Genomic DNA, 26,613 nt, shown 5'->3' on the forward strand with positions numbered 1-26,613 from the left:
GCAGCAAGAGGACCGCACACCTCTGAAGATCTGCCTTAGCACAGCACCTCTGGGTGCTGATGGACTGGCCGGGTTATGCTGGGAGTGGAGGGCAAAGCCACCACGGGGCGTCCAGCCCTGCCTCTCATTTTAGTGGGCACCAGTTAGCCCCTCATTTCAGAAATATCAAACTATTACAGTTCTGAGAGGGAACTACAGTGGACGGGTGGGAGGCAGAGGGCTACAAGGGATTAATTTTTGGACTAACAGGGATTATACTAAACTTGTAAAACAAGTCTTCAGTGTGTCATCTGTCCTAGGACACTCTGCAATGTTTGAGAACAATTAGCAAGTGGATTAATTTTGATGTAACTCTCTGGTTCCCACAAACACAAACATGGAAGCGGGTTTGAAAACAGCCTGCAACTTCTTCCCCTCCCTCGCACCTACCTTTTAAAACCCACTGCAGAGCTGACCTACCGAGTGGCATTAACCTGCTGCCCACGGGACATTCCAAACCTGTATCCTTGGAGATGAAACCTTGACAGAAACCAACTTTCCAGCCAATTTCCTTCACTGCATACTGAGCCCAGGCACCACAGGGCTCCTACGGCACGCCTGCGACTCACCACATCCCACACTGCATCTTTCGGAAGCGGCCAAAACTTCTGCTAAGTAAAAGTTGAGCCTTTCTCTAAACATTTCCCCTCTCTATTGGGCCTGAGTGCTTGCAATATTCTCTCAAAAGCAGGTAAGTGCAAGGACAGCTGGTACCCTGCAGTGCTGCACCCCTACCAGAAACCTGCTGGAGATAGTGCTGGATATATACTATTCACAGTAAGTTAAGGGAAAGCAAAGTAAAAGCAGTTCCCTAAGACGTGCTGCAGCTAGGGGCGCAAAAATCTGACATAAGAAGAGATAAATAAGGAAGGAGAACAGAATTATTTATAAAGAAATTTATTTTATATTTGTGTACAACAAATATATGAAAACAAATTTAATTTGAAAAATGTATATTCGATTTCTTAAAAGTATTGAACCCTCTTAAGGAAAGGTTTTAGTTATTAAAAAGGTACCGAAGGCTAAAATTATACTTGGATAATATATATGTGTGTACGTATATATATATAAAAAACATGTGCAATTTTATATATATATAGAGTATATATAAATAACATGTGTGACTTACATGATATTTTAAGGTATGCTATTTAAACATCTGAGTAACAATAGAGATATTATAAAATATAGTTTGCTATTTCTACACAGTTTGCATTCAGTTTTTATAAGCATCTAGACAGTGCAAAATTTAAACATACAGAAATATTCTCTTATTATTCTATACATTGTGCTCAGCTCCCAAGTTTCCTCTGTCATGATCATAACCAGACTGAACCAAATTTGGAGGGTTCAATTCTAGTCCTTACTAGCTTCTAAGAGCAATAAAAGGAAATCTGTCTTACCTTGCACTGCGGTATAGTCTGCGCACAAGAGAGAACAATGCATTTCCTATGTTAAATGGTCTAACTCCCAGAGATCACATACACCTCACCATATTGACTCATTTCATTGCACTCCATATCCTGCACAAATAAATCTCCTGTAGGACAGCATACATTACTGCGTACTGAAGTTTAAGTAATATATTTCTTTAACATAAGGCAGGAATATACTGAAATTTGATAACACTTAAATCCAACAGCAATCCGGAATTAAACCACATTTATGTACCACATTTTTATAGATGCTGCCTTTTTTATGTTTATGTCAGAAAATGTGGTAGAGAAAACCTACTTTTCTTCAAATAAAAGCAAGGTATAAAAGCAGTCCTTCTAGAAGAAATTGCTAAAAACCAATGGGACCAGGAGAAATTCGACTGCCTCGAAACACCAAAGGTCAGCCTGCACAACCTTTCCTGCAGCCGATGAGCAATTCCTTGCGTGACATCTGGGGGAATACTCATGTGAGTAGGTGCTCGCTACAGCACAGCCCGAGTGTTTTAGCTCTAAATATTCACCATCCTTATTTGCATCTATTTGGTGTTAAAGTATTGTATGCTTTTTTCATGTCTTTCTTATGTTGCTAAAAAAAGGCAATTCTGACCATTCCGTATGCTTCTACAGTAGCTATATTTTAACTGAAGGATGTTTGCACTTTAGATAATATGTTTATTATCACTGACATAAAAACCTCAATCCTGCTTCCATAAAAATCAGTGGTTGCTTTGCTCCTACTAGAAATAAAATTGGATCCAAATATGTTAATCACAAAGTTTGCTAATAAAAGTAAATACTATATTCATTAAGTCTCTCAATGCTTAAAGGCAAAGTGGTGTTAGCAAATACTGTATAGTATAGCTTAAAGAACAGTATTATGCACAATTCTAGACAAACCATTATTCAACAAAATCTAAAAGCAGCTGTGAAAAACGTCTTATGGGACAGCAAATTTTGCTACATGAAAATTTCTGGAGCTCTGACAGGTTTTTTTCAAATTCATTTCTTAAACCAACCCCCTCATTCATGTCCTACACCACAATTGCACAAATTAAAGGCTGTGGCCTTGTAGGCAGTATGCATCCAGACCAGCTAATCTTTAAAATTGGATACTTCAGCAGGGTCTCCCTCTTTCTGCTGCATTCATTCCTAAACTCTCTTTTAGCAGAAACTGTCGTGTTTCTGAATCATTGTAGCAATTGACAAGATAAAGAGCCTAGTGTCATCCCTCATCTACTTCATTTCTCAAGTTTATCTCTGCACTTGTCCATATAATTACCCCCTGCAGATTTCAACTTTAATTCAGATTTGAGTTACAGTTGCTGAACAGGCCTCACAAAAAGGCAAAGCCTCATTAGTAGCCCACAAAAGTGAGCCTTACTAGTTAAAACCTTGATTTAAATACCAAACAAAGGGGAAAAATAGATGCTGAGACAATGTTTACATCCTTTCAACCACACCCTTGAAATTTTGGCAGTAAATTAGCCAAAGGATGGGCTTTACATCTCATCCATCTCTCTCAGTTAGGAAGGAACAGCCATAACTACAAGTTTTTGCAGGGTGCGGCTGATGCTGGGAGATGGCTGAATACTTATGACCAAAGGCTGCATGCCTCGCAAGTCAGAACAAAGCAGAGATGTGCTAGGAATTCAGGATTTTCTTATGCCCAGAAGTTTCCTATAGACTGGAGATAAACACAAGTCCCATCTCCCACACAAAAAGGAAGAGTGTTCAAACCTAGAGTAACACAGCACTAAGAAGAAACTAATAACTAATGATGCCAAAGCCTCTTGATTTAAGGATTCTCCAAAGCAATCTCAAAGAAAAGAAAGGAAAAGAAAACCTGTGGAGTCAGTCAACACGTTTTTCAATCCAATTATATAGTAAATGCACCAGCAGGCAAGGCCTCAGTTCCAAAAAGGTGAGGAAGAAGAAGGATGGTGCAAAATGCTTTCATACATTTAAACATTCTTAGGATGTAAGAGAGCAGGCAACTTAGAAAACATTCCTTGTAAGCTGTGTGGGATCAGCGCAGTTTTCTGCAGGCTTTGCTTCATCCTACAGCTCAGCTTTGCCTGTTTGGGCAGGACTGGCGTTACCGCTGCCTTCTCCGGCGTTGTTTTTGTCTGCTGGCTTGAAAGATAACGAAGCAGAGTTTGTGCAGTACCGTTTGCCAGTTGGGCGAGGTCCATCGTCAAAAATATGCCCCAGGTGAGCACCACACTGAAACAAAATACAATAGAGTATCACTGTGTCTCTGTGCAGCTTGATGGCATCACTGTGGTGTTAAGCAATGACTAGCAGCCGCTTCCAAGAAAGCACATTGGTGCCTACATCGCCCTTTCAAGTGGGATTTACAACCTACATTTATTTGTGAGAGTGATCAAGGAAGATGATCTTCTGAGATACCACGGGTGCCTAAGACTTCAAGCCCAAATTTCCTGGGTGTTTCCCGTCGTGCCACTGCGTATGTTTGGTTGGGCCACTATTTCTGAGAAGCCGCCTGTCTCTGTAATGATCTCATGGCAGGAGCTCAGTTAAAAACACAGTGGTGAGGGCAGCACTGCCCACGTTTCACTTACTGTTGTAAGGATAGCTGTGTAAGAAAGGGGCAGTCTGAGCTCTGGGCTCTCCTCAGCCTGCAGCCATCTGCTAACACCCCTCGGTAAGAAAACACTAAACCCCTTGGTGATCCCAGCAAGGACCTAAAGCAGTGAAGATATTCTTTGGAGTATGCCCTCATACTCTTTTTTTTTTTTTTCTTTCCACAGCTTGGCACTCTTCTGAGCATCAGGGTCCTTCTGAGTGCACCTCTGCTCCTCACCCCTGGAGGGGATGGAGCTCATCCACTACTCATCTCATACTACTTTCTGTAGTATATAGGAGATAGGTACAGGTGACTGAAAAAGACCAGTAGTGAAGATATGTAAAATATTTCTGAATGAATAATCTTAACTGGGAGTAATTATAAATACGAATGATGCTGAATTTGTTTTCTGTAAGGAATATGAAACTACAGATGGTCTGTTGACACTTTTGTTCTGTACGAATCAGCCTCAGATACTTGGAGTGGTATTCAGGGTGAACACTACTCCTGTCTGTAAGAAAGGTAACAGTCCCTTGCTTTACAGAAGAGTACAATATTTTGAAGAAGCTGATCCAGTTGATCCTTATTCAAAAATCAGGATTACTGTCACTGCACATTATGGCTGACAACTTATCTGGATAATAAGAACTTCTTGTAATTAGTCACTTAAATTCCACAAGTTCATTTTTACAGCCTGCCACGAGAAATAAAAAAATAAAACCTTGCACTGGAGAAATATTTATCTTGAACAGGAAAGTCATGCTGCTTTACCAAAGAGCCTAGGCCTTTCAAGTCAATAGCTGATCTCAGTGAGAGCCGGAATGATGTAACTGAGATCACAGAGCTGCTCGTGGGCTTGCAGTCAGACAGCAAAAATTAAAGACTGCAAATTATTCTTAACATTTAATTAATTCATAGTATCCCAAACACATACAGGCAATACTGATTATTCCGAACTGTGAATGAGTTAGTGATGGCAAATCTCTACCCTGCAGTTAATGTGTTGCTAATGTTCTCCTGCTGTTGTGGCCTTTAATTCACCAAAGCAGTAGGAAGGGTGTCTGTAGAAGCAGGTAAAGTCTTGGCTTCAGGTTAAACTCTCTCAACAGACTGAGAGGCTGGGGGAGGCTCTCACACCAGCTAGCAGGGACAGAAACTCTTCTCGTTTAATGACAGCTGAAACAGTAATCCTCACTGACTCCGGGAGCAGGGCTGGTAGGCATGTGAAGCCTCAGTGCTCCCACCCGCCGGTCCCACCTGCGCAGCCACATCCCAGGGCAGGCTCCCCGCTCCTGGAGAAGTGTCGCTGAAACAGCCACGGCAGTCCAGCAAGGACCCCGATAACAAACGAGGGCACTCCTAGCCCATGGTATCAGCAGGATGAGCTCCCAGAGGCAATGGGAAAAGGCATGGATGACTTTGGGTTAAGCAGCAGCTGCTCGGCTTTGTAAGGAAGGAAGACAAGACATGGCAAATAAGGAAAAGGCAAAGGAAAGTTGCATGGGAACCAGAGAAGACAAAGCTTCAAGTCTTGTTCCTGAAAGATTGCTGTCTTGCCACCCTTTCCTCCATTCTCCACTGATTATTTTATTTCCTTTTCCTTTAGATTGAAGGCCTTTTTTAGGCAGTTTGGGCAGAAAATCTGAGCTGTTTGTCAGAGTGGGGTCTCTAACAATGAGGCATTTCACCTGATTATAAAGCTTTTCCATACCTTGGGAAAAAAAAATCTAAAAACCCTTAAGTGTCCCAGAGAGAGTATTTTTCTAAATGCTCAGCATCCTAATTAAATCATCTCATCTCAACTAAGAATGCTTCAAAACCTCCTGGCTAGAAGTGTTAAACAGATCTTTTCCAGATTAACATTTAACCAAAGATAAATCATTCCCTCTCCACTGGACAGAAACAGAACAAGAGAAACCATAGAGAGAAATGGTCTGCAGGAGTAATATACTCACATACAGGCTACAAAGACAATCTATCAAAAAGGTTTTCCTCGCAAAACCTGAGAAGCTGTGTGAGAGTCCAAGGTAGTCTCATTACACCTTCTTGTGATGGCAGAATCACACCAGGATTGGATTACTGCAAAATTTGTTACCTTTTGAGATTACCCCTCACCAAAAATTTATGTGGCGATTCTCTCTGTAGAGGACTCTATAACTCATCTGCCCTGAAAAGAGACGTAATTCAATCCTGTGTATCACAGTATAAGAAACCTGGCCCTCAGCTGAGAGTACAAAGGATGAATTGATTTTACTGTCCTCCCCACACATAATAGGTGCCAACCATTTTTCTAGGACATATATACATGTCTGCAAAGCCTCCCAAAAAGAAACAATCATCTGTTGCGGCCTTGCACATAAATATATGGGGCAGAATGCACTGGGACGGTGAAACGGTTAGAGTAAAGCATTTAAAGTATGTGTTTGGGAGCAGGAAAGGGGGGGTCACTGCTAACTGTCAGTATGCTTGGATCTCCCAAGCCTCCTGGTTCTAATATGCTGCTGGGAGGCACGGAAAGCAGCTTGCAGTCAGCTGCTGTAGCCGAGTCTGAGCTATCAATGTGCAAACAGTACTTCTGTGACTACAGAACGTTATTGATTTGTACAGGTACAAATAATAGCTAGGGACACCTCAGGGGAAGAGACTCTCGAGCAGGAAAGAGAAAAAAAAGAGAGATGCAACCAGTTTTACAGTATTCCTCAAATGCATTTGTAATTAACTTCTACCTGTCACTAATCATTGACCTTTTAAATACATCCAGGGTGATGTGTTTCCAAAAAACTGTAAAAGTTATTTCTAGGATAATCCCATGGATGTCTTTGATTAATATTACAGCAATTTTCCCCCAGTGTTTGCTTTCTGTAATGGAGAACATTAAAAGAGAGGTTTTTTATTCTCTCAGACAGGTGGAAGGACTTTTAAAGAAAAATCAACTACTTTTTCATCTGCAAAAGATTAATAAGGTTTTGGGTGTGGGAGAGGGTACTTCCCTCCAGTTCTACCAAGGCTTGCCATATCAATCCCACTGCTTTCCAGGCTGCAGTAAAACTGCGTTTTTTTGCAGCTGCATGTGTGATTCACATTCCTAGGGCTCCAAGGAGGGGAGGAAATGGTTTTGTTATGGATACACAATGCAGCGGTATTAACTGTGTTGAGCGGTGGCTGCAAAGATGCTCACCACTCCTCAAGCTATTTTCCTGCGTGACTTGATCATCTGTGGGATTACTGCCCCAGGAAGTTGGAGTAGCTGGTAGGAAGTTGCCATTGGATTATATAGCAACCTTGGTCAAATTTTTTTCTTAATGCTTTAAATTCAGTTTTTGGTTTTGCTTTAATTTTATGGTGTCTGCGTGTGACTGCTGCTAATACTGCTGGCCTCAGGTCTGCTAATGCTATTTTGTTTGGCAACAGGTAAACGACATTCCCAGATTCCTTGGCCTGACCACAGGCTGCCTTGGACTTCTCTCAGGTGAAACCAGGAGCTCTGGCCATCTCTTGAAGGGTGTCAGCAGATACAGGCTCAGCAGGTTGGCAGTATGCTGATTTTAGCACTATTCAGGCCTACTAAGCAGAGCTGAAGAGACTGGGTTGCTGTATTGGGTTTGCGTGGCAAGGTTTTGGTAGCAGGGGGACTACAGGGGTGGCTTCTGTGAGAAGCTGCTAGAAGCTTCCCCTATGTCCGACAGAGCCGATGCCAGCCGGCTCCAAGATGGACCCACTGCTGGCCAAGGCTGAGCCCATCAGCGACGGTGGTAGTGTCTCTGGGATAGCATATTTAAGAAGGGGAAAAAGTTACTGCGCAGCAGCAATTGCAGCCGGGGAGACGAGTGAGAATATGTGAGAACAACAACTCCCCAGACACCAAGGTCAGTGAAGGAGGAGGGGGAGGTGCTCCAGGCGCCGGAGCAGAGATTCCCCTGCAGCCCATGGTGAAGACCATGGTGAGGCAGGCTGTCCCGCTGCAGCCCATGGAGGTTAACAGTGGAGCAGATATCCACCTGCAGCCCGTGGAGGACCCCACACCAGAGCAGGTGGATGCCCAAAGGAGGCTGTGACCCTGTGGGAAGCCCGTGCTGGAGCAGGCTCCTGGCAGGACCTGTGGCCCCATGGAGAGAGGAGCCCACGCTGGAGCAGGTTTGCTGGCAGGACTTGTGACCCTGCAGGGGACCCACGCTGGAGCAGTCTGTTCCTGAAGGACTGCACCCCGTGGAAAGGACCCACGCTGGAGCAGTTCGTGAAGAACTGCTGCCTCTGGGAAGGACTGAGGTTGGAGAAGTTCGAGGAGGACTGTCTCCTGTGGGAGGGACCCCATGCTGGAGCAGGGGAAGAGTGTGAGGAGTCCTCCCCCTGAGGAGGAAGGAGCGGCAGAGATTACGTGTGATGAACTGACTGCAACCCCCATTCCCTGTCCTCCTGCGCCGCTCGGGGGGAGGAGGTAGAGAAAATCGGGAGTAAAGTTAAGCCCAGGAAGAAGGGGGGGTGGGGGGAAGGTGTTTTTAAGATTTGGTTTTATTTCTCATTATCCTACTCTGATTTGACTGGTAATAAATTATTTTTTTTTTCTCAAGTCGAGTCTGTTTTGCCTGTGACAGTAATCACTGAGTGATCTCCCTGTCCTTTATCTTGACCCATGAGCCTTTTGTTATATTTTCTCTCCCCTGTCCAGCTTAGGAGGGGAGCGATAGAGCAGCTTTGGTGGGCACCTGGCATCCAGCCAGGGTCAACCAACCACAGTTGCATTTTTGATTATGCCAGTAATCACTGGTGAAGCACGAGATTCCCAGTCTGCAGTCCTGTTGCTACCTCGCTAGGGAATTTAGGGAAATGGATGTTCCCAAAAAGTGTTAAATGGATCTTCTAAAGCATATCGCCAATGTAAAAACTACAGAATTATGTAGTACACATGACATACTAGCAGACATGCTGATTTGGCCATTAACATGTTGGGCCTACCCAGACTGAAGTTAATGGATTCTCCATAAAGACAATCTTGCCTCTTTTTGAGAAGCTTCTTAACTCACTCTGAGCATTTATGAATGAGGACTGACTGACCGACCAGTAAGGATCCATATCGTCAGGGATGAAATCAGTTATCCCTCCACCAATACTGTCTGGAAAGAGAACAGCAAATTATCACTGCCCAAATGAAGCCGCTGCTTCTCTCTGGAGGAGTTTGAGCACGTGGAGCTGGAGGACTGCAAGCTGCTGGGTATGTCTGCCCAACACCAACGCAGCAGCTTCTCCCTTTGCTAGGTAATGATTATGCCATTCCCTTCACAGAGAGGAAGGCAGCACAAAGGATGAGAGAAAGTAGAACAAGACAGATAACGGAAAATCTGGGCATGTTTTGAATGGCTACTGACTTCATTATTATGGCAGATGGGATTGTTTGAGGCAGCCATTAGGACTGCGCTGGGAATGAGTGTTGGGAATGAGTTAGCACGGCTGCACAGTAATGCACAGTGATGGAATCAGCACACAGACAGTTGCTCCACTGCTTTCGACTTCCCTCTCAACTGCTCACCTGTGGAGTCAGTTGGCCAGGCTCAGGCTCAGGAGATCCTTTGAAGGGACCCTCTTCAGGAAGACAATTTTTGTAGACTCAGCACTGAGTCCAACCATTTACATCTGCTCTGTTAAATCTGACACAAGACAACAGCGTGCATTCCAATGAGCCCTTTGTGCCTTCAGCTCGTTCCACCCAGCTGTTATACCTACGACCCATTATGCTCTCTCACAGTGATTACTATTTAATGGAACTGAAAGGTTTGCAAATCTTAGGGAAAGTACAGCACGTTGTAATGATTTTTGCAGCCTCTGCCATCAGAATGGTCTGTGTGTGCTATAAACTAACCTGACTGCAGGATATTTCAATCCGATGCATCCCATAGGAGAAATCATCGTTGAAAGTAATTGCATCAGGACTGATCACATCATAGAAGGAAGGCCAACCTGGAAAAGAGGAACAAGATAAGTAAGAAAAGAGGGTGTCTTCATGGCAGATGGCATTGTAAAAAGCAAGACAGAATCACACTTTGAAAAATGTTTATCTCACTCCAGAGCTTGGAAATAACTGAAATGGAGATTTTGGATCCTAAATCACTTAGGTACTTTGGAAAAATTCCCCCCTAAATACAAAGTTGTTTACAGGCAAGGACTAAGCTGCCACTAGCTGCCCATCTTCCATCTCAACAGAGATTCCTGCACTCCACCACAAGCAGTGGTAGCAGTTGAGCTCAGGCACGATGGTGGTTGCTCAGGTAAGCCAGATTCAGCCTCACCATCAGTTTAAAAAATGACAAATTTCACTCTGAAGACAGAGTGAACAGCGAGACTTTATGGAACACAAGTGGTTTTGCTTTTGCAGTGTAAAAGTACTTTAAAGAAGAGTTGGTAAGTTGCAATTTAGAGCCCCAAAACCTGCCTTAACCTTTGCCTTCACCAAGACACGGTCACACCCAGAAGGATGTGCTCAACTACTATTGTGTCTAATTTCAAAACAGTAATGAGTGCTTCAGATCGGCCACGGACAGGTGGAGTCATAACTATGCCTCTATTAGACACTAATAGATGGTTTGCACGTGGTCTGCATCCAGGACAAAACAATTGCACTCATGGACACGTATGTTCAACACAGCTGCTAGGTGAGCACTGAGCAGCATGACCTGACACCAGACGATGATGAGGTGTATACATGATCTACCAGTAATGGCCACTTATCATCTAAATAATGACCTTCCACTCTTTAACTAATCCATGCCAAGTCTCCCCCTCTCCACAACACAGGTAAAAAACAACGCAGGTCTATTCAGTGTCCCAGTAGATGCCCATTACACAGCTGTAACTTTTCAGCCATCCCTCAAAAACCTGTCATCATGTGCTCCATTTCCTGAAGCTGTGTTCCCACATAAGAATCTGATAGGCTTTAAGGTCATGTCAACATCTACCAGTGCCCGTGTGAAATCCCACCAGCTATCTGTCCTTCTCATTCAGTCTCTTGCCAAATATAACATGCACAGGCAGCTCTTGCTCTCTGTGTATGTCCTTGTTTTGGCTGGGATAGAGTCAATTCTCTTCCTAGTAGCTGGTATAGTGTTGTGTTTTGGATTTAGTATGAGAATAATGTTGATAACACACTGATGTTTTCAGTTGCTGCTAAGTAGTGCTTATCCTAAGTCAAGGATTTTGCAGTTTCCCATGCTCTGCCAGCAAGCAGGTGTACAAAAAGCTGTGAGGGAGCACAGCCAGGACAGCTGACCCAAACTAGCCAAAGGTGTATTCCATACCATGGAACGTCATGCCCAGTATATAAACTGGGGAGAGTTGACAAGGAGGGGTGGATCACTGCTCAGGGACTGGCTGAGCGTCAGTCAGTGGGTGGTGAGCAATTGCATTGTGCACCACTTGTCTTTCTTGGGTTATATTTCACTCTCTTTTTATCTTCCTTTTCATTACTATTATTATTACTATTATTATATTAGTAGTAGTAGTAATATTTTATTTTTTATCTCAATTATTAAACTGTTCTTATCTCAACCCATGAGTTTTACTTGTTTTCGATTCTCCTCCCCATTCCACTGGGGGCAGCAGGGGGAGGAGTGAGCAAGCAGCTGTGTGGTGCTAGTTGCTGGCTGGGGTTAAACCACGACAGTATATTACACATATGCCCACGTATACAGAACTTTCTTGTTTCTTCTTCTAGTGTCTGTTAAGCATTTGCTACTGATGATTTCATAAAATGACTTGCAATAAGCTATTAAGAAACACAGCAGCAGCTGTGAATCTCTGCATGCAGATGAATAAAGGATGTATACAGCTTCCCATAAGTAAAGTGAGTAAAATTTCCTATACAGCAAAAGGAGGTGTGCTATCAAGTTTTCTGAACGTGGGTAAAGGAAGTGTGTAAACTGGAAAAAAATCCGTATGTCTTCAGTTGTATCTTAAACCATTAAATATGGAAGAACACTTATTAGGATGCAAGCATAACAGGCATAAATTTTTAAGAAAGAAATGCTCAGAAATGCATTTCTCTTCCTTTTGGGAACACCCATATAGTAGCATTCCTAAGCCTGCAACCTGAAGGCATTGCAAGCCCCAAGTCCTATGCTCCCGGTGTGCCTACTACCGTCACAAGTGTTTCTACCCAGAACTCACTGCAGAAGTAAGTAGAGTCATTTTTTCCCCAAAAGTATTGCAAATGGAAGAGTTACAGGCAGCAGACAGACTGAGGAGCAAGAACTCTGAACAGGGAAAATATCCCACAAGACAGGAACTCAAAACAGTGCAGCAATGACAACCATAAAAAACCAATTTATAAATTCTTCCCCTCATGCAAAATATCCCTGCCAAACAAATACCTTCACAAACAGAAAAGGAATAAACATATGACAAGTTTTGCAAAAGGGGTTATCCTGTTGACAGAAAAATTGATGTCTCCTAATTGGTGGCTCCTTTCCAACACCATTTGTCACTTTCTTAGCTGGGCCTCTGTCTAACGAAAATTGAGGCCTTACATAGAGCTGGTCAGAATATTTTTAATGAAGCCTTTTTATTTTTTAAATTTAATAATTTTGCAAAACAGACATATCAGTTTGCCCTTGTGTGATGGCAGAGAAATTCCAAAGAGGGAGCTGTTTGGAACAACCAACTATCTGATCGTGTGAAAGCCTTTGGAGGAGGAACACTTCAGTGCTGCAGAAATTCTCAAAGACAACCCTGCCTCCTCCATAACAGCAATAAGGGGGAAGCTTCAAAGGCTGCTACACAGAGATTGAAGCAATCTGTGTCTTGCTGAGAAAATTATCTTGTGAGAAGGGTTTGGAGGAGACGTGTTTATGTCAGCTTTGACATTAAAGAAAGACCATCCATCCTCCTTTCTCCAGACTTTTCCTTTTGGTCTTCCCATTCACCACAGAAAAATTATTTGCTTTGGATGCACTCCATGCACTTTTAAAAAATGAAGTCATCTGAAACCTATATAAACAGGCAAGCTCCTCCTAAAGTAGCCTTTGTACCCAACTAGAGTGACTTCAGTTTAGGCTGTCAGTTCAAGATACATGTGACACATGTTCCAAAGGCTGCACCACTGCCACATATGGTCCCCAAGACAGGGCCTAGGAAACAGACTGTGCCTCCACAGTGTGGACTTCTAACTCTCAAGCCATCTCTTCCTGAGTGACATGGAGGGCCAGGCACCAGCATTACTGTGACAAACCAGTAACTCCATGAGGGTTGACTGAAAACTGAGCAAACCCTGCAACGGAAAAGGTCCTGAAGGGCACAGTGAGACACACTGTCACTCTGTTGACCTTGAGAGGAAGACAAGTGAACTGCTCATTGAGTTGATGAGCCAAACTCACGAGGAAAATCAATCCCCCTCTGCTGTCTCATTTCCTCTCTCCTGAGCTAAAGTGGAAAACCCATTTGATAGTTTGCTAAGCCTTCTCTGGCCATTTTCTCTACTTCAAAAGCTGCCAGGAACAAGCTGTAAGAAGCAGTCTGCGTGCCTGCACATCAGGCAACTCCCAGTGACGTAGAAAGCCAACCAGAACCCTGTGGACTCTTCATATGATCTTTCTGTCTTTGTAAGTGGTGAATGACCCAGCAGTGGCCTTCACTTTGCACGCCCCAGGCTACTTCTGCTGTCTCACTGGCTGCTGCTCTCCGCTCCTGTCCTCCTGAGCACCTGCCTTCTTCCCGTTGTAAGGCTCCAAAATGGCTGACTCGCTCTACATTTTAGACTGCTGTAAGCTGTGCATTACAGCTTCAGTCTGCCTTTGAAGGCTATCTGGCTACTTGGAAAGGGCATGATTCTGCAGGAATGGGGGGGAAGACGACCATTTTGGATCTCTTCTGCTTCTGCTGAGCTGAGAGAGAGAAACAGTAACCCTTAGCACTGCAGAGACTGAGCACTGGAGAAGACCCTTTGCAAACCCTGGTGCTGAGACTCAACCCTCCCCTGGTGATGGCTTTCTGTCAGGTCTAGCTCACCACATCTGATGGGCAGCAGGAGTGGGGCCGCTGTCTTTTGAAGGACGGTAAAACATAACAGCTAGGAAGAAATAGCTGCTGGAGGAAAGGGGCAAAGGGTAATTGCAGGAGACAAGATGGGAGTGGGGGGAGTCTCCCAGCTGAGTGAACAACTTCAAATGACATTTACACTTTTTTGTGTGTGTCTGTGAACAGCAGCTAAGATTTGTGAATACATCTACCCTTGAATGTAAAGTTTAGTTTGAGGGAGAGTATGACACATTAACAGTCAGCAATTTTTATCACATTATAGACATTTAAAATGGGCTCATTCTTATTTTCACAATTACTTTGCATCACACTGGCAATATAAAAGGGCTTTAAAATATGAGTCTGTTGTGTTTGTGCTCACTCTGATGACATGGGAGTCAGGCCGCTATGTCCTAAGGGCCAGTTTCTGGTATGTTAATAAGCCAGCCACGGAGATGAATAGTTTTTCAGATATATAGCAAGTAACCTTTCTTGGATCTACAATACACTAAATAAAGCAATGAAACTTTCTTCTGTCAAGTACTTCAGTGAAAACCACGTGTAAACTGAACATTACTGACAGATCTTTTCCGCTCCATCCTGCATGAGTAATAGAAAGGATCTTATGCTGCTGGGTGTCACACATACTGAGTCATGTCCCATTCTTCCTCCTTCTGGGATATCCCCTAAATATTTTGTAAAAGCTGCACAGCATTTCTAAAATTCACCCCACACCCCCTCACCAAAACTGAATCTTTTGTTTTTCATAATGGTCCCTATTCTGGCAAAGAAGAGACAGCGGTTCATGCCTCTTTGTCAAAGAATGCTTTCTTCAGAGCAGAGATGGCTTGGTACTGCCCTGGGCAGCAACAGTGAAGAACAGGGAGGAAGAGAAAGGTTGGCTTTGGTAACCTATGCTGGATGCTGCTTTTGCGGCCCTGGACACAGGGTTTCAAATCACTCAAAAGAGGCATCTTCTTTCTCACTTTCAGACCTCCTATTCAAGGCACCTGATTGAGTCCGTATTACTAACAGGCTGCCTAAGGCGGGCCCCTACACAGGCAGCTGGCACAAGGTGGGTATCACGACAACACAGGCAGTCAGCACACAGCAGTCCCAGACAGCTGACAAACTGAACAGTTCGTCTCCTCCTTAAATTGAGATGCCAAAGTAGTTGTAATGTCTGAGTAAGGCAGCGACAGCAAACATTGTGCCTACGGTCCAGCCCCCTTTGTGCATTCCTGGTAGAGATACGAAACCCCAGCAGGAGTAGATTGTTTCTTTCACATTAACCCAGGAAGTTCTAAAGCACCTTATCTCGTGGGCTACTCCAGGATTCTTTCTTGGGGCAATGCTGACCTCATGCAAAAAAAGAAAGACATTTTGTTCCCATAAACTTTTGGAAAGCAGTCCAGCTATTGATTGATTGATCAATTTTAGAAGCATCTCAAACCTCCTTACAGTTTTGCAAGTTTGCACACATTTTGTTGTAGTTAGATCTCCAGCTTCCTAATAAATGGATGCAAGCACTTAGACATCTAACTGTTAAAATATGAGTCTATAATTATTTGCAGAAGCAAAACGGCAGGCTGCTTTTGAAAATCAGGCCTGCTAGGCTATTTTTTCCCCTCTCCTGAACTAATATTCCCTTTGACATTTTTTTGAACAGCACAATTGCAACCCCAAAGCATCTAATGCTCTGACATTATTCCCATTTCATACACCTGCCGAATGGAGACCTCCACAGTTTTTCAATAACTGTGATGTCTGTAGTTATGTTTTTCATTTTAGATCCCAAAGAGATTAAGTTCAACCTGCATTTTATCATTCTTTGCTGTAATTATTCCAAGCATTTACCTCAGTGAGTTATTTACAGATAGAGAAGCAGGGGGAGATGGAAGATGTTAGAACTACCAAATGGCACCAGATGGAAAAGAGGACCTTGACCTGAAAAATACCTTGTTTCTCTGATGTGCTGTATTTTTAGAATTCTGATTCCCTTTTAACCTAATGCGGATTAATGAAAACCCAAAGGCTTTTTAAGGTAGAGTCTCATCATTTATCTTCACTGAGAAGCTATGTCTGTGTAAAAACATAAAGCATATAGGATTAAAAAAAGGTAATAAAGCTTCTGCTTTGAAACTGCTGTAAAGCTGAAGGGCCTTCACTTTTTTCTTTCTCACAGGTTTATTGAAACAGAATCTGAAAGACACAGGCATCCACAGCTGTAACTTCTCACATACAAGTTTAATGTAGAACTACAAAGTGACATATTGCTATTATGTAGAATGCCTGTGCAGAAACAGGGCTTTTTTTGGATAACATCCTGGGTTATTTTTCATAATATCTCCATGATGATGAACGCACAATAAATAATCTTACTTACAAATATTTTACCATCAGGTAACACTACTTTCAGTGGAGGTTCATCTAATTTACCCAAATGTAGCTAGAAACAGAATCAGGCACAGAAGCATTCTTGTTCACCAGCAAACGACTTTACATTAGATATGTATTCCACTGGAAAGAAAACAGTCGGTCCTTTCCAGCACCATCCAGATATAAGAAGGACGACATGGTACTTTTTTTCAGCAGAACATGCAGAGCGTCGGAGTGGTAGCTAGGTTGGCGGGGGCGGGGAGACAAAGCTTAATGACAAATTCAGACAAATGAAGCTTAATTTTGGAAGGAAAAGAAAGAGACGGCTTATCTCTTACATGCTACCTGTCTCTAAAAGCAAAGTTGGCCTACCACAGCAGGCAAATACCACTCTGACAGAACAGTGTGGGAAGGGAATTTTACAAAACAATTGAACTTCTAATAGCAGCTTTTATGAGACAATCGTCATCTGTTTTTTTCTTTATGTTTCTCACTTGGGAAATAAAAAAGTGAAAGCCATAAATAAAGGTGGTATTTGTTTTCTTCCACTACAGCACTCTGAGCATCAAAACAACTTACTATGAAACAGCATATGCAATCCAGATTTCTTTCTTTGTTAGTGGGAGGAGGTTATATTTGTTTAAAATGATTGTTAAGGGAGATCTGAAACTTTGCATCTACAATTTCATTTGACATCTGAATTTTTCAGAACAAGAGTGCCCCTGATGTCTCTTGAGCAATGAAAGCATGGGGCCTGCTCTCTTTAGCAATTAATAACTGTATCACAAAACCGCTATTGCCCTAGCTGCTTCCTTAGTCCTTTCACTGTGCTCTAAAATACTGCTAAATACAAGCTGGCTGTTTTAGAACCTTCCTCTGTAACACTCCTGACATCTCCAACGTCTGGGCTGCTGCTAAAATCAACAGGTAGGCAGGAGCTGGGATCTTCCTCAAGTCTTCTTACAAAGACTGAGTTACTAATGGTTTCTTTCTTGGTTCAGGTTCAACAAAACTACTGAACCTAACTCACTTCCTCCCAAAGGATGGGTTTCTTCCCTCATCTGAACAGTGTCTCTTGTTACTTTAAATCATGGCTAATGTTTTTAAAAATATATCTTACATATAAGTCAGCGGTAGATCTTCAGCATCAAAGGAACCAGCATCGTGTGAAGCAGCATAACCTTAAGCTATAATTTTAAAATGCCATCAAGAAATGTCTCAAATAGTTTTTAAAATTTACTGTTGACCTAGTAACCTCAGTCCAAAGCATTCAACTTCGAGTAAGTGTTTTTGTTTTCCTTCCAAAAGCAGTATTGATAAAACAAATGTATATATTGCAAAGTATCTTGCAGTCGGTATACCTATGAGTTATCTGTGCAATTCACTAAAATAACTGAAGCTTTCATATAGGATGAGTAAATCAGGATAGCAGAAGAGCTGGCAGGCCTTACGATGGAAGTGATTTGACAAAACTGGAATCCTAATGCAGTGTGTTCACAGAGAAAGCAAAAAAAACAGCAAATGCAACCTTGTAATAATCAGCATCTGGCACTGAAATGAATAGCAGTCACAGATGAAGTACATATTTGAAAAATTTGTCATGGGGTGTTTCAAGTAATGAACATCCACAATTTGTTTGTTGAAATATTTTCCTGTAGTATTGTTATGCATGTCTGGGAAATAAAGTTTGTAAAGAACAGCCAGAACTCAGTTACACACTAAAACTGAAACTACGGAGGTGGCATTCTGACAGAATTATTTTTAACTCAAAAAAAAGCAGCCTGTACTGTCTTCCTTTTGCAGTTATATTCCTTCTACTGAGCCTCCTTCTACAGTGCCTCCAGCACTGAGTGCTCTAGCAGACAAGCACTCTCCTCATTACAGCTGGACAAACAGGCTCTCATTGCAGTTGTAAAGTTCTGAAACAAGGGAAAGAGTTATTACACTGATTAAAACCAAAAAAAGACAAAGGCTCCCTTTCTTCTGTTTACTTTAGATATTGAATGAGATGTCTTGGTGAGGGAACTTGGTCACAAATAACTACGAAAAGACATAATTTTCTTGGCCATCAAGGAAAGCTTTTGTCAGGATTTGGGCCAAGACTGGGGCAGTTAGCAGATGGCAATGTCTGCCAAAGGTTGACAGAATAGAGTACTGAACAGCAGAGCGAAGACAGAGCCACAAACCACCAGGTCTGCTGTAAGGGCCATTTGGCCACAGGACAAGACTCTGCAGGAAGGTGGGGTATGGCTACTTCTGATGCCACCATGAAGCGGTGGAGAGCAAAACCCTCCTCTTCGCCCAACATTACAGCTTATCCACTAAGCTAGTCCTTAAAATAGATTCATTTCCAGAGGGGGATTTTCATCCTAGTGCAGGAACATCTCGTCATGAGCTACAGGCTTGTCAAGTCCTGCAAGGAACCTTGCCATGAAGCTCTGCTTCACCTGGGAATTGCAGAAGCTGCATTGCCCTCTGCCTAAGACTTTATCTCTACAACACACAGTTGAACACCGTGCTGTCACGCACAAAAGGATGCAACAGCTATAGGCACTGCAGAAAATCCTAAAAGAAGAAAAAAGGAATGATTTGCGGGCTTAGACTGTTTGGGGTTAGTGTTGGGTTTGGGGGGAGGTTTAAATCTTTTTAACAACCTCTTATGCAAACAAAAGGAGGTAGGTAATAATGCTGACTAGAAAATAAAGACCTTTCTTCACAGAAAAGCCTGACAAAAACAATATACATGTGCACACACACTCCCACACACTCCTTTTCCTTTAAGTTTTCTGTGGAAAACTTCAGCTGCACTTTGAAAACTTCTGAAAACTGAAACTATTGAAATGGAAAAGTTCATATTTCAGATTATAATGTTCACCTTCTGTTTTGCTTTCTGTTACGGTTTCTAAAGCAAAGCATGTCATTTCTGCTAAACCCCATATTTTCTTTCAAGAAAGATTTCAAAGGAAAACTTTTCACAGCCATACTATGTAGCCGGTGACACAGTCCAAGGAAAGAAACAGCAAACTACTTAAAAACGATCTCATGAGGAGCTGTTCTCCTTTAATGCTCTGCTGGGGGAAGCCCAGCTTGCCTCTGGAATCTCCTGAAGACTGAGCAAGCGCTAACATGGCTGCTGCACACATCAGCTCAGCACAGGTCTCTTACTTGCTCTGGTGCCTGTGCTGTTCCTTACATGACCGCGTTTTTGATTTCTTCTTTTTCTGCTGGATTAGCCTTCTATTATATTTTTTACTCGAATCAATAATTTAAACAAAACAAATGAACCGTACACAAACTGCGCAAGACATGGAAGTCATTTTCAACCTAAGCTAAGAGCATTTGTAATTAGGCACAGTACGAATGGTCACAGTGGAAGTCAATTATACTCACTACATGTTTTTGCAGACAAATAATACTGGCTTATAAACATCCAGCTCACTTCAGGGTCTTGTTTTCTTTTACGCTATTCTAGGTAAAGAAATACGTAAAAAGGAGTAATTGGCTTGGAAAAGAAACCTGATGCAATAAGCAAGAGGAGAAATGAGAGAAGATTTGGAGAGAATTAGCAAAAGGAAGTGGGCCAATGTGCAGGAGAAAACTGGAGAGAGGCAAGATGCTAGGAGTGGGCATGCAGTCCTCTAACAGATGCATTCAAGTATCTCAAGGAAAACTCTGTACTCATGGGGATTTGTCTCCATTACACAGTGCCTCCCACAGCACTAGGCTGGCTGTAGCTGCAATTCACATCGTCAGCTGTGGACACTCTTTGGATACTCTCTTCCGTAACACTGAGGGCTGCTTCATATTTGTGTTTCCCTGGGCTTCCTCCTCTGGGCCATTGAGATGTCCCACTGCCCAGGTGGAGCAGACCTCCCGACTCCACTGCTGGGGCACAGGCCACCAGCAGGTGCCCGTGCTCAGGATGCCCGTACAGCTGTCGGGCATGCCGGCTGCTCGGACCCTCTGAACGTGGAAAGGGGGTACCTCCCAGTTGAAAACCCTGGAGGGAGGAGGGAGAGGAAGAAGAGAAAGGAAGTGCCTGCAGGCCATGGCGTTTGAGGGAGAAGAGGATGTGTAACGTCCCCGCCGTTCTCCCCTTCCCGCTGCCTCCGGAAGGGCTCTTTGCGCCGAGGGTTAGGAAAGGCACCGGGCGGGAAGGAGCTCCGGCTGCAGAGACCGGCCCGGCCCGCAGGGAAAGCCCGTCCCGGGCGGGTGGGGGGAGCGGGGAGGCGCCCGCCCCAGGCCCGCCCGGGTGTTCCTCAGCGGCGGCTGCCGCCTCAGGGTGGGGGGAGCCCGGGAGGGCCCGGCGGCGCGGGCGGGAGCGGCGGCAGCGCATAGCCTTGTTCTTGTCTCCACCTGCTGATTTCATAAGCAAATATACTCGGGGAGAGTAACGTTACCAATAAATGCACGTGCCGGTTATTTTAAAGCTGTGTTTCGGGGCACCTATCTAGGAGCTCCAGCCGCAAACACCGTGAGCCGGGAGAGGAGAAAAGACACTAAAAGCGGAACGGGTGACCAGGTTTTTTTCTGCTTTTTCACCCAGACTTCTGGAAAACAAGCACGGTGCCATTCTGTCATCTGCTTCCTCCTGTTCAAAGACATTCAAAGGTACCACCGAGCTCCGACGACCGAGGGCAGCGCCATCATTTCGCACAGAGAGGGAAACGAAGGCAGACGAAGCTCTCGTGTAAGCAGGCGAGCTGGCACTACAGTCACTCGATACATTTCTGGAGCTCACATGTCAAAAAGCATCACCTTCAATTCACTGAACCCTTCAAAGAAGCACACACCAGGGCTCCAGCCTAACCTGGCTCTCACCCTCCTCAGAAAGGACTAAAAAAGGGCAGGGAAGGGATATACAAAGGCATTTCTCATCAACTGCTAAATGGTCCAATCCTAACCTTAGCTTCTCTGCTTTATAGCAAGTGAGTGATGAAAACCTGATGGGACAGGCTTGCAGGCTGCACTCTGAGCCATCGGGGTGCGTTTTCGGAATTGGATAAAAATATCCTGAAGTGGACACCTGGAAAGGGCATGGGCAGCACGGGGAAATACTGGCGGGAAAGGAAAAGTTTAAAAAGATTAAGAAAAATTTCTGATTAGAATTTTAAGAGGTGAAGTGCTGGCACGGGTCAGTTTTCCTGAAAAGCAGGAATCAGGCTCTGAGCTGGCTCCTCAGACACTATTTCGAGACCCCAAAAGCAGGGTCATTTAGAAAGCAACTTCTTCAAGGAGTCCAGCTAAAACTACAAAGACATAAAATTCCAGTCAGACACAGGAAATTCTTAGGGGAATACAAGAATTTTATGAGTCAGAAGATAAAAATCCCTCTGAATACCTAACTAGCTAATCTAATGAAGTAGTCACCAGGAAAGGAGTGTGATGAATCTGCATGTCAGGAAGGACAAATTTAAACAAACAGGAAATTGAACAACCTGAAGCTGTTTTCATTTTTACTCCCTGTGCCTTGCTCCTTTTTTTCTTTAAAGGTGCAAACCGAGTTGACAGCTGCAGAAGCTGCCATGTGGGTCTGAGGGGACCCATCATTTTAGATGAAGTCTCAATTTAAAATAAATTAATTGCCTGGCTTCCTTTAACAAGGTTGGGAAGTTGTTTATTTACAATTCATTATTTGCACTATTGTAGACCTTACAGGGCCCAGTGCAATCAAGCCACTAACCATTGCAAAGGAATACAGGGCAAGTCATTGATGTAAAGTTTACCACCTAAAATTTAGCTTCCTCCCTGGCAAGCAGAAGTGAGGCTAAACGCTTCCTATTAGATATTTTACCCATGCTAGTAGCTAGAGGGTTCAATCCTAAATGATAGCTAGTCCTGGTCCAGCTTCACATTGAGGTCCATGCTTAGCTTTTGACATGGAAAGTTGTCAGAGAGGTTTCCAGAGAGATCCTCACGCCCACAAGGGCCTTGACTTTAGGTACAAAGAATTTCAAGACCACCTGTGTGAAGCAATATTATACAGAATGTTACCTCCTCTCAGTCAAAGAGCCATGCATCGTCTAGACTCAAAAAAGAAGGGTTTTACATATGTATAGTATTGTGTCCTGGATGCCTTTTGTAAGGAATGAGGAGCTTTTTCAGTTTATAACCTTTTTATTAAAAATTCTCTCATTTAGGAAGTAAATTTTAGCAAATTGCACTTTGCCAAGATCATGTTAGAATTCCTAAAACTACAAAGATTGCTACTATTCTCACCATGTTGCTTCTATACTAAAATTAAGTTTGCATTAAAGCCCTTCTGTTACTTCGGTTTACTTCAGCTTGAAGGAAGTAAACCTATAGAGAAGCCAGATTTTTTTGTTTGTTTCAATAAGTTTTGTGATTTCAAATGTCTTCATTCCAGAATGGAAGAAAAGAAAAAGGGAAATTGTCTTTAAACAAGCTTTCGTCCAAAACTGGTCTTGGGTTAAGTAAAATGTTTCATCATACAAAAATTTCATTATATGAAAACAAAAAAACTTTATTCTAATTTTGACTTTTTTCCCCTTCATTTTATATTTCATACTAAAAATTTCAGCTAAAAAGTTGTGCTAAAATAATTTTGAGATGAAAAATGAAACCTTCATCCCCAAAAGACAAGCCACTGGTCTCTCAGCTTCCACGATCTAATGTGCTGTGGTAGACAGTATGTTAGGCATAGGCTGAACTGACTGCAAACTACTTTTATATAAATTTAGGACACTGCTTAGTTTCCTATCATCTGAACTGCCTGTCTGGATCCTCCTATTTGGGGTTGATTCTGGACTCCACTTAAAATACTAATTGTTTATATTAAACAGACAAGAGAATGTGTGATGTATTTTAACTGTCAAAAGTGTTGTGAACAGCAGCAGCTGGAAGAGGAATGTTTAATTCACTCCGTTACCCCCAAGCCTTTTAGAGTCCTGTATCAGCAGCTAAATCTTACTCTTGCAGGCAAGAGAAACAGAGTATGAAGGGGTAGCACTGCAAAGCTTCTACAGGAAAAAAAAAGGAGGAGTATTCAAAAGCCATAGCATTGTCATTATTAGGTCAAAATAGAGCATCACTACATCTACAACAGTATTAATGGATCTGTGAAAGCTGTGCACATTTTTGTGTGGAACAGCTCACATTTCGTGGCTCCTTTCTTGTGCTGGTTTACTCACGCTTAGCTGATGCCAGAGATGTGATGCAGGTAGTGATGGGAGATATTACTTGAACCATTTGCTATATGATACCCCTAAAAATAGGAATCTTGATACTATCAGCGGCTCATGTGGAGCTGTGAGTAAGGACAAGTTTCCTCCCCTACACAATTTATTCTCGCAGGGCATCTTAGACACATGCTTGGGACAGTTCCCCCCTGATAACTGTTGCAGCACAAGTTTGTGCTGGGACCAGTGGGGCCCAAAACAAGCGTTAAGAGCTGTTACTTGAGAGACTAATAAAGGCCTTGCTAAGTAACAAGATTAAGTTGTTTTCAACATTTATAAAAACTTCAAATTTTCAAAAGCAGAAAAAAAACCCAACCACAATTATACTATTTTGCATATTTCCTTTATGAAATCTTTTAAGTAAAACAGCAAATTAGCTGCACACAGACAAATGATCCTTCTAAAGTCAAGGGAAAGGAGGGTCTGAAACATTAAATAAAGAGATGCACGAACTTGAGCAAACTGCTGTAGTGCAGGTTTTCCTTGGGAGGCCTGACTTCTGCCATGTGGTTTGGGGTCTTTTTTTTAATGCCACATTTACAGAACGGATTTGGCACGCTCAGGAAAGGAACACCGCTTTTGTTCATCCCATCAGTCTTTTACTTGTCCAATTGCCACTGCTGTATTAGTAGGAAAAATAGACATAACAAGGTGTAAAATAATGCTGTGCATTCAAAGACAGCGCTGTACCTCATTTCACTTTAATATTTACTTCAAAAGTAAACTCTGCTGAAACCTTGCATAAATAGCGCCGAATGAGTTTGCAAGGTATTCTGAACTTACTGAAGCAAAGTTGATTCACACCTCATACACACAATTGCTTATTTTGTTCCTTACTGCCAAAACTTCTGCCAAGATAGCCCTGGGATGAAGCAAGTGGGGAGATACAGGTAGGTCAGGCTTGACTGGAAGAAGAATTCTTAACAAAACAGAAGTTAGCCAGCAGAAACATAGTCCACACCAACTGACAGTAAGCAAGAACAGCTAAGTTGAAAAGTAGCTGCAGGTAGAGATTTTAATAAGATTTTAATTTGATTTAATGCTTTTTACACCCTATGTGTCCAACTTCTCATTTTCAGCTTTTCCACTTTCTTTCTTCTTTCATTAGTTTTTTTCTTACGCTACAGGAAATATTTCTTTTCTTTTTCACTCAAAAAGGCAGTGAACTGGGTGTCTGAGCTTCCTCTCAGGCAGTGTGTGCTTGGGAGTGTGAAGTCACGGAACTGTAGCTTTGATTAGACTAGATTTTGGAAGGAGCTGTACAGAGATTTTGTTTATGTTTGAAAGATGGGTTTGTGGTTCATTCTAAAAGGAAAGTCTTACAGAGACTTTCACCAGAGAAGGCAAAATACAAAATCTTGACAAGGGCTCAGTAGGAAATCTTCCATAAAAACAGGTTTTTAAACAAAAGAAACACGAAATGCTTACTTGCTGGAAGCAAACGTTTTCATAGGGATGTCTCCATTTCACCAAAGACCCACTCAACCCAGAACAGAAGGCTCCCATGGGAGATGTATGGGAGGCTTCTGTTCTAATCAACTTCTAATATTTTGTATGCAAAGTGGAGAAGCTTTAGCAAGGCAGGCTTAGGGGAAGGTGTCATAAGATGGCTGAAGCAATCCATCAGCTTCCTGCCCTTATCTTGCCCCTGCTCTCAGTTGTCTTGGTCCTGCTGCTTCCTCATCATTCACCAGCTCTGGTGCTTATCCATTTGTGAGGAGAAAGTTCAATTCACTAAACCAGCAGAAAATTATTCAGCTTTTTTTCTGGGCTAGCAAGCTGAATCAGTTAACTGAGAGGTTAAACAACCACTGGAGGCAACACAAGGCAGAAGGTGAGAATACAGGGCAAGGGGTGTAAGGATGACTTACTATGATATCCCTGATTGATAAAACTCTACTGTTAGAATAAGGTAAACCTCTGAACTCAGCCTTGACACTATGTCTTTGCACTACTATCACAGAAACATGATTATAAGCTGACCATATGAACAACAGATTTGACTAAAAGGCTGCTTGAGGTCAGTGCCTTTATAATTCAAATAAGTCTGTAATCCCTCTGTTCCAAAGATCTCCTCTGTCTCAGCATTACAAAAGGCAAAGTATAGGAATTTAGAACTTAAAATAAATTACCTGGGTTGTTATCTGGGCTAAATCTTTTCTCAGAAAGCAGGTAGCAGAGGATGCACCTTCCAGGAGAGGGACTGAAACATACTGTACTTTTCATTCTCTAAGCATGCTGTGAGCACTTAAAAAACCAGATCACTCAAGAAAAGCTACAGTATGTCAGTTCCCAACCCTATCTTGGATATAACAAAATCTAACCTTTGACACCAAGCTACCCCAGTACTGATCCAACTCTATTCAACAAACTCAGACCTTTTTTTAAATGCTGCATAACTCCCCACAAGTACAATGTCTGTTTACTTAAGTTCTGAGCGGGCAAAGCGGATTTAGCAACATCGCAACAATGGAAGTTGCAGGGATGGGGAAGGGCTGAAATGCCAGAGGTTGCCGGAGGTTGCTGGGTTTTCCCTCTCTACCCTTCACATGTTCATCAGATTGCAACCAAAATAAAACACATTCTGGCTGCGGAGCGCTCTTAGCCTTAGCAGAAAAGGTCTGCTTTCGGTTGCCTAAAAGGGACTGTTCTCAGCTCAAACCTCCACTGAAATTTAAAGGGCATCTAGCACCCTGAACAGTTTGCAGTCAGCCCAAAAAAATCTTCGTGCACTCCCTGACTCTTCCCAGCTCCCCAGGAAGCTGAGGCATAGCCATAGTTTTAAATGCTCATGCTGTAATTGTATCATTCCAGGTGTTCTCAATAGGATTCCTTCCTACAAAACAACTAAAGAAGTAAAATACGGTCCAAATCTCCGCAGGAAAAGAACGGAGCCAACAGCACAATCAGTTTCTGAAAAATGACTTGGTTCCCATGCCACAAGCAACAGTCCATAAAGCATCTCACAGAAAAC

At 42.8% G+C, this 26,613-nt stretch overlaps 1 protein-coding gene across 1 annotated transcript in view; it reads right to left on the bottom strand.

The window, feature by feature from the left end:
• Positions 1-929: 929 nt before the first annotated feature.
• Positions 930-26,613, bottom strand: part of MSRB3 (methionine sulfoxide reductase B3) — an 89,601-nt gene continuing 63,917 nt past the window's right edge. The window contains 2 exon segments of the mRNA XM_050914640.1: positions 930-3,698; positions 9,917-10,014. Coding sequence (XP_050770597.1) covers positions 3,534-3,698; positions 9,917-10,014 — 263 coding nt within the window. The 3' untranslated portion in view covers positions 930-3,533.

This window comes from Gymnogyps californianus, chromosome 1 (assembly GCF_018139145.2).
Source record: "Gymnogyps californianus isolate 813 chromosome 1, ASM1813914v2, whole genome shotgun sequence".
In the NCBI taxonomy this organism is placed as follows: Eukaryota; Metazoa; Chordata; class Aves; order Accipitriformes; family Cathartidae; genus Gymnogyps; species Gymnogyps californianus.